Genomic DNA, 8,581 nt, shown 5'->3' on the forward strand with positions numbered 1-8,581 from the left:
CTCAGCGACCTAGACCTGTACGACGAAGCAAGACAAGCCACCGATGAGGCCTTTGAGCTAGTACAGAAGGCGATAGGACTCCAAGACTTCAAGTGGGACGAACCACTACCAACGGATTGGCAGGTTGAAGGGGCAGAGGTACTACGCCGCCTAAGAAACCAACAGTGCTGGATTTGTGGAAATACCAGGCACCAAGCCAACGACTGCGATATCGAAGGACGAATCACAATCACGGGACCCCGAGCAGATGAGATTGCCTGCAGGGCTGCCCAGGAACAACCCAGATTCAAGGAATCTGATGACGAGGAGACGCCTCGGACGTTCAAGGAACGAATGGAGCAACACGAGCGCCTACGTTGGGTTGACTGCCCAAGACAGTGTGATTATCACTTGAGGAAGCGAGAAGAAACCAGGAACAACGAGGACGATTGCTGCCACATCAACTTATGGCATAACGAGTGTCGAGTACAGCATCGCCAGGTGCACCAGCCAGGAGAAAAGGAAGCTCACGAAGAGCTATGCTGGATCAATTGTACGACCAATTGCCAGTTCCACAGGGAACAACGACGGAATGCTCGAAAGGTAGACGACTACTACCATAGCACGATATCCGCCGAGGAATGCAATGCGAAGAACTGCAGGATGCACAGAGCTGCAAGACCAAGAGTCACGACGACTAGGGTACCTAGGCAGGGTCAGGAAAGGTCCAACAAAGAAAAGAGCCACGAACGACTCTTATGGACGCATTGCAGGAAGGGATGTACCTTCCACCGACAACAGTTTGAGGACGCTCGCGGAGTGAACGATTACCTCCATAGCACCCTATCAGCAAACATCTGTGAGGCAGACGGATGCCCGATTCACAGAACGAAGAAGCCGGGGCCAATGAGGGAGGTTGCGAAGGAAGACATACCGCACCAGAATACCCATTGGAGCTTCTGTTACGACGACCAGTGTACGATACACTATTCCGCCAAGAAAGGCGAAGGCTACTTTCCTAAGAAGAGGAGAAGTGAGCAGACAAAAAACTAGGATGCCGCCAGGGACAGGGTCACGCTGGTGAAGGCAGTCCTAAAACGACCCTTAAGGAAGTACGCGAACTGGGAGCGCAAGATTTGCGGCTGCAGGCTACGGTACTTATAGACGGACACAAGGTGACGGCGCTCATAGACAGTGGGGCCGCACGAACCGTTATCTCACCCCGAGTGGTGGAGAAGAACAACATACCCTATCGGACCAAGAAGGTGCCGATGCGAGTGGTATTAGCCGACGATAGTCCCACGACATACGGGAACGGCTGGATTCGACTTGAGACCGAGGCAGTACCGTTACGCCTGGCTGGTCAAGAAAGCCGAACGAAGATTAGTATTATGGATCTTGGTGAGACCGAGATGATAATTGGCTACGACTGGTTGTTAGAGCACAACCCTGCCATCGACTGGCAAAAGAAATCGATACACAGCCGAGAACCTGTGCACAAGGTTGCTGGTATACGACGAGAAACACGCCCGACGGATCAACGCGCAAACCCAGATGGGAGATTCGGTGTGATTTCGCCGCATAAGATCGCGAGAATCTATGCGAAGGACCCTCAGAGAATAGGAGTCATTTGGATACGGCAGGTCGCGACCACGAAGGAAGGACCGGTACCACAGGTTGCGTCCGTTTATGACGAACCATTGCTGGCGGTTCCAGCAGAATACCGAACATCAGAGTTCAAGGAACTGTTCGAGGAAAACGAAGCAACAGACTTAGCAGAACACCAGGATTGGGATCACGAGATCATCTTGGAGGAAGGAGCGAAGTTGAGCCCAGGAGGAATGTACCCTATAGCGCCCGAGCACGATGCTGAGCTGCGGGATTACCTCCAGAAGAACTTGAAAAAGGGATTTATCCGACCAGGATCAGGCCCGATGGCCTCGCCTATATTGTTCGTAAAGAAGCCTAACGGGAAGTGGCGACTATGTGTCGACTACAGGAGGTTGAACAGCGTTACTCGGAAGAATCGATATCCCTTACCACTAATTACAGAGCTCATGGATCGACTCCAGGGAGCTAAGTGGTTCACGAAGTTCGACGTTCGGGAAGGATTTTACCGAATCAGGATCAAAGAAGGTCACGAGTGGATGACGGCGTTTAAGACGAAGTATGGACTGTTCGAGTATACGGTTATGCCATTCGGGTTGACGAATGCGCCGGCAACCTTTCAATCAGTCATCAACAACGCGCTCCACGAATACCTCGGAATCTTTGTTACCGCGTATCTGGACGATGTACTAGTGTACTCCAGCGGCACACGCGAAGAACATGTCGAGCATGTTAAGAAGGTTTTACGAAAGCTTAAGGAATACAAGCTATACCTTCAACCAGGAAAGTGTGAGTTTCACACGCAGGAAACGGAATTCCTCGGATTTATCATCTCAACCGAAGGAGTGAAAATGAACCCAAAGAAGATACAGACTGTACAGGAATGGCCAAAACCCAACACAGTCAAGGATGTTCAATCCTTCTTAGGATTTGCGAACTATTATCGAAAGTTCATCAAAGATTACTCGAAGATCACGGCACCCCTTACGGAGATAACAAAGAAGGAAATAGGTTTCAGATGGGAACAGGAACATCAGGAGGCTTTTGATCGAATCAAGCAGATATTCCTGGAGGCGCCGGTACTAGAGATGTACAGCCCTCAGAGACCCACCAGAGTCGAGACCGACGCGTCTGACTATGCACTCGGAGCTGTATTGTCACAGCAGTGCACGGATAAGAAATGGAGACCGGTGTTCTACCATTCACGGAAGTTCTCAGGAGCAGAACTTAACTATGATGTTCACGATAAGGAACTACTTGGAGTAGTCGATGCCTTTGAACAATGGGAGGTGTACCTGTTAGGACTCCCCGACACGATCGAGGTTTTTACCGATCACCAGAATCTGACGAGTTTCATGACAACGAAGAAACTCAATCGACGACAAGTCCGATGGGCTGAGACGCTTGCTCAGTTCGACTTCAAGATAACGCACCGCGCGGGGACGCTCAACGGAGCAGCAGACGCTTTAAGTAGAAGGTCTGATTTGCGCGAAGAGGGTCATAAGGAACCACATGACGCCTTACTTAAGACGATGCCCGATGGCAGTCTGAAGTACAACCAGCCGGAACTAGCTAAGGTAGCTAAGGTGGCCGAGCAGGTAGAAACGCTACAGCAACAGTGGCAGCAGCGAGCAGCCAGCTGGCAGTTCGAGCCCGACGAAGCAGGCTCCGACGAACTGTTGAACGACGAACGGGAGTACCGAGATATGGTTTCGAAGGATCGAACATATGTACCTCCACACATGAGATCGAGTCTCATACAGGAACTGCACGAGTCCACGGAATACGGACACGCAGGAATCGAAGAAATGGTTAGACGACTGTCTAAGGTGTTTGCGATACCACGTATGCGTACGAAGGTGCAGGAGATACTAGGCAACTGTTTGGCATGTCACCAGAACAAGCCCAAGAGACATAAGCCCTATGGCCTGTTACAACCCTTACAGCCGCCGTCTAGACCATGGACAAGTGTAACGATGGACTTCATAGTGAAGCTCCCGAGATCGTTGGAACCAGGATCAGCTCGATTTTGCGACACAATCCTAGTAATCGTGGACCGATTGACTAAGGCGGCAAAGTTTGTGCCTACGGAAGAGACTATTACGGCAGAAGAATGCGCGTACGAAGTCACCAAAGCATTAGTGTCAGAGCATGGGATACCTGAAGAGTTCATCACCGATCGTGATAAACTGTTTACGTCTAAATACTGGAATACATTCCTGGCGAAGTTAGGTGTCAAAAAGAAGCTTTCGACAAGCTTTCACCCGGAAACAGACGGCCAGACGGAACGAACAAACCAGACATTAGAACAGTACTTACGGATGTACGCCAACAAATTGCAGGACAACTGGGTAGAGTTGTTGCCGACAGCGCAATTGGCCTACAACAGCACGAGATCCACAACGACGAAGCATTCGCCGCACTACGCGAACTACGGATATGAGCCGGTAGCTCATCGAGATCCGAAGGACATTGAGAGTATCGCGGTAGGGGCAGACGACAAAGCGAAGCTTATGCGAGATTTGCACGAAGAATTGAGCAAGAACCTAGCTCAACGGAACCTCACGACATCCAAGGCAGCGAATAAACAAAGGATTGAGGGACCAACCTTTAAGAAGGGGGACAAAGTTTTCTTGTCACGACAAAACCTGAAAACTAAACGACCATGCAGGAAATTGGACAACCTCCGAGTAGGACCATTCGAGATCCTAGAGGAAATAGGAAAAGTAAACTACAAGTTGAAACTCCCACAAGGCATGCGAATCCACCCTGTCTTTCACAAGAAACTCCTGGAGCCAGCACCTCCAGATGCCGAGCTAGCAACGGACATAGAGCTCGAAGACGACGAATACGAGGTCGAAGAAATTAGGGACCTGCGGAAAATCGGTAGTCAGTGGAAGTACTTGGTCAAGTGGCAAGGATGGCCCGAGAGCCACAACACTTGGGAACCTGAAGGAAATCTGACGAACTGCAAGTCACTGGTACGTGATTTCCACCGGAGACAACCGGAGAAACAAAAGTCAACCCTAGAGCGGAGTAATCGGACTCCACGGGGAGAGAAAGAGGAAAAGAATAGTCAAAAGAAGAATCAAGAGGATCAGCCTGTAACCAGCCCGAATCAGCCAACGGTTCGGATAGCGGTGGTTCGACAACAGGAGGGCCCGTACCCCCAGGGGCTGAGCTCCCCTCGGCCTGCTCCTTCGCACGATCTTGGACGGCGATTATCGCAAGATCACGACGCGCAAAGGCACGTTTCCTATTCTTCACTTCCAGAAATTCTCGACGCAAACGAGACGACTCAGCTGCAGCTAGAGCTTGACGCTCTTCAGCCTGGGCCAACTCTAACTCTATGCGCTCACATTCGGCCTGGACTTCTTCCCACTCTTTCTCAGAGACAAACAAACTACACTCAGCGCCAACCGAGATACACCCAGCACAACGGCCGGAGGACGTTTCAACGAAGCAACGTATCTTCTTCTCCTCACAGCGCTTACAACGAAAATCCATTTCGACACCCTCCTCTTCAGCTCGCGAAGCACGAGCACGCTTCTGTTCAGTCGAAGTTTGAGCACGGGGGGCACGTTGTTTTTGGACCTTGGGCATGGTTAGGAAGGCTAGAGTCAGGAAAAGGACGGACACAATGGCCTGGGGCCCACCGACCTTATATGCAGCTGACGATTCAACACGCGGCGCGGCAAAACGATAATCCAGGGTATCGGGACGATACGCCTAAGAGGGGGGATAATGTTACAAGTAACAAGAAGGATTCTCTCCTTGACGAAGGGATGGAGGCAGGGAGCCTATGGACGTCCACGTCAGAAGGTAATGATCAACGCGGGGCGTAGATCACGTGACTTGGCATCTCGCCAAGAGGTAACATCCCGCCAAGAGGGCAGATGCCACAACATCGGGAGATGCCAGGGACATCTCGAACATCTCAAGATGCCAGGGCATTTGGGAGATGTCACAGATGTTAGGACTAGAAGCAATGAGGATATAAGGATGGATGGATTTCATTATTTACTCTCGTTGTGGTCAACTCAAATTGTACTTTCTTACTAGTTACTTAACTTCACAAGATTGATACTTGTTAGTCTATTCGATATAGATTAGGAATTGTCAACCTATTGTTACTTTCTATACAAGCACGCCCACTCCACTGTATCGCCAGACAAATACCTCACGGCGCTCTTCACACCATCTCACTCACCCTAACCCGGATCGAGCTTAGAGAAGTATCAGCACCAAACCCCGTGTAACACTAATAGCTATTATAGCTAGATTACTTTAGTAGCTATCTTTACTTAGCCTATATACTCTACTTCGCATAAAGAGAGCGTAATAGTTAGTTATTACTTTAATAACTAGCTAATTACGCTACTACTAAGATTAAATAAGTATTCTAAGGTTAAGTAGTGCGTTACTATATCTCCCCTCTAGTTAGTATCTATATACCTCTTTAGCGGCTATAACTCCTCTATATAAGTTAATACTAAATTCTATAAACTATATAGATAGTAAAGAAGATACTTAATTACTAACTTATATTATATAGTTAAGTTTAATATATAGTAACTAAGGTAAGATACTATAAAAGCTATATTTAGCCTAGTGCTAAGTATAAGATATATAAGAGAACTAATAGCTTAGGTGTAAATATAGATAGCTAATTTTATTATATAGTAGCCTTTAGGCGCTAGTTTAAGTTTTTAGCTAATAAGTATTATAACTATCTTATAGTTACCTATATTAAAGTCTTTAAGCACTTACTATAAGTAGCTATATTAAGTAAGCTAGAGCGTTCTATTTAGCCTATCCCTAATAATTTTTATTCTAAGGTAGAATTAGTACTCCTTTAGATTACTTATTTTAAACTACTTAGTAAAGAATAATTTTAGCTCTTAAATCTTATTAAGGTTTAATCTAGTAATTAGTAGATTATTAATATATATAGCAACGTATAGCTAGTTCTTAATAAAGATATCTATATCTAATATAAGTACTATAAACTCTTAGCTCTTTATAAATTCTAATAGCGTTTAGTACTAAATTCTTAAGCTTTATTTTAATCTATATAGTACTTTTTAAAGTTAATATAGCTTACTCTTACTTCTTTTTAGCCTTTTAGAGGGTTTAATAAATATTTTAGTATTAATATTTTTATAGAGAAAAGCTATTTTTATATTTATCTAGTAGATTTTAAGATTATAAGTAATAGTAATTATAAAAACTATTTTATAGCTTATAGGCTTAATAACTAATATAAAAGTTTTTTAATAGTTAATTCTCTCTTATTATTTAAAGCCTCTTACTATCTAGTAAGCCTTATATTATAGAACTTTACCTTAGAGGCTACGTTTAATCTTAAATACTTACTTATCTCTAAGTATATACTAACTTATTTTTAAGACTAAGTTCTAAGTTTTATTTACTTAAAGAGAGGTTAGTTCTTTATCTATTAATTTAGACTATTATACTTATTTAGGCGTTAATTTAGCGTATTAGTATAACTTTAGTTTAATAAGTTCTATAAATACTTCTACTTATATCTCTATAGCTATAAGGCTATAAACTACTCTAGACCTTATTATAGCGCGTTTAATAATATAGAGGTTTAAGTAATAAGATAGAGTTTTAGCTAGTACTATATAGTTTAGTTTAGTTCTAGCTACTATAGTCTTTAAAGTAAGTAAGGCTATACTAATAAATTCTATCTTATTTGTAGCCTCTAAAGTTTATAGCCTAAGTAATTTAGTACTATTTAAGTTCTCTTTAAAGCTTAATTTAATTTTACTAGATAGTTTAGTAGTTTTAGTCTTACTATAGAGGGGTGACATGGAAAAAATATGTTACTAAAAGTTGCTATTTTTAAACTAGTATAACTTAGCGAATATAGGGACTATTCCTAATTAGGTTAGTGATTTGAAAAGCTAAGAAGCTCTACTTTTACCTAGATAGGACTAGTGCTTGCTTAGTTAGCATAAGGAAGGAGATAAACTACCTTAAACTTAGGAGTTAAAAAAACATAAAGTTAAAGTTATTATAACTTTTAAGTAGACGTATTAAATTTCTTAAAAAAAATATATATTCTAGTACTATATATAGAGATTACGTGACTAAAAATTTAGGTAATATTTCTTACTTAATTATTTAAATAAAAAATAAAGAAAAAAGTAGCTATTGCTTATATAAGCTATATTACTAATCTAGCTTAGTAATCCTTTAGTATATATTATTATCTTTTAGAAAAAAAATTTTAAATCTGTAATCTCTTAAAATAGACCTAAAATTATTAAATTTTAAAGCTGAAATCTAACGACTTTTAAACGCTAATATTTTAACTAAAGATATTATAAATATATTAAATAAGCCTTTTACTTCTATTTATTTAGCTATATCTCAAATTAGAAAGAAAAAAAAAGAAAAAAATTAAGCTATAACAACGAAAAAAAGTAAAGCTTTAAAGGTTACTTCTAGAGTTAAAAGAGCTATTAATAGAGACTTAACTAGAAGCCCTAAGAAGCAAAATAAAAGATTATTAGAAGAAAATAATCTAGATATATTAACTAGAAGCTTATAAAGGATTTTAAAAGAAGAAGGTTATTGTTGTAATATTATAACTAAAAAGTAAATTTTAAATAAATTTAAAGCTAAAAATCGACTTAAATATACTAAAGAAAGAGTAAAAGAGCTAGGAAATATTAATTTTAGTAAAATTATATTTTCTAATAAGTTAGTAATATAAAGAGGGCACAGTTCTAGAAATAAATTTATAAGAATAAGGCAAAATTTTAATATTAGAAAGAAATTCGTTTCTAAAGGCAATAAAAGTAAGTTTAAAAAAAATTCTAATAAGCTATTTTATTCTATTTTATATGTAGTTTTTTTCTATAATTTTAGTTTTTTAATAGCGCGCTTACTAATTAAGTAATAGGCCGCGATATTACTATTTAAGTTTAGGGAGCTATTTAGGTAGGCGGTAGATCTAATTTAA

At 41.8% G+C, this 8,581-nt stretch overlaps 1 protein-coding gene across 1 annotated transcript; it reads right to left on the reverse strand.

The window, feature by feature from the left end:
* Positions 1–4,264: 4,264 nt before the first annotated feature.
* Positions 4,265–5,193, reverse strand: PSV08DRAFT_296665 (uncharacterized protein; the record flags this gene model as incomplete). The annotated part of the gene is made up of 2 exons (XM_066092610.1): positions 4,265–4,460; positions 4,557–5,193. The coding sequence occupies 2 exons, from the start codon at positions 5,188–5,190 to the stop codon at positions 4,453–4,455; spliced, it is 642 nt and encodes a 213-aa protein (XP_065949270.1). The 3' UTR covers positions 4,265–4,452.
* Positions 5,194–8,581: the final 3,388 nt, after the last annotated feature.

Source organism: Bipolaris maydis (genome assembly GCF_028858645.1).
Source record: "Bipolaris maydis strain C4 unplaced genomic scaffold PSV08scaffold_6, whole genome shotgun sequence".
Lineage (NCBI taxonomy): Eukaryota > Fungi > Ascomycota > Dothideomycetes > Pleosporales > Pleosporaceae > Bipolaris > Bipolaris maydis.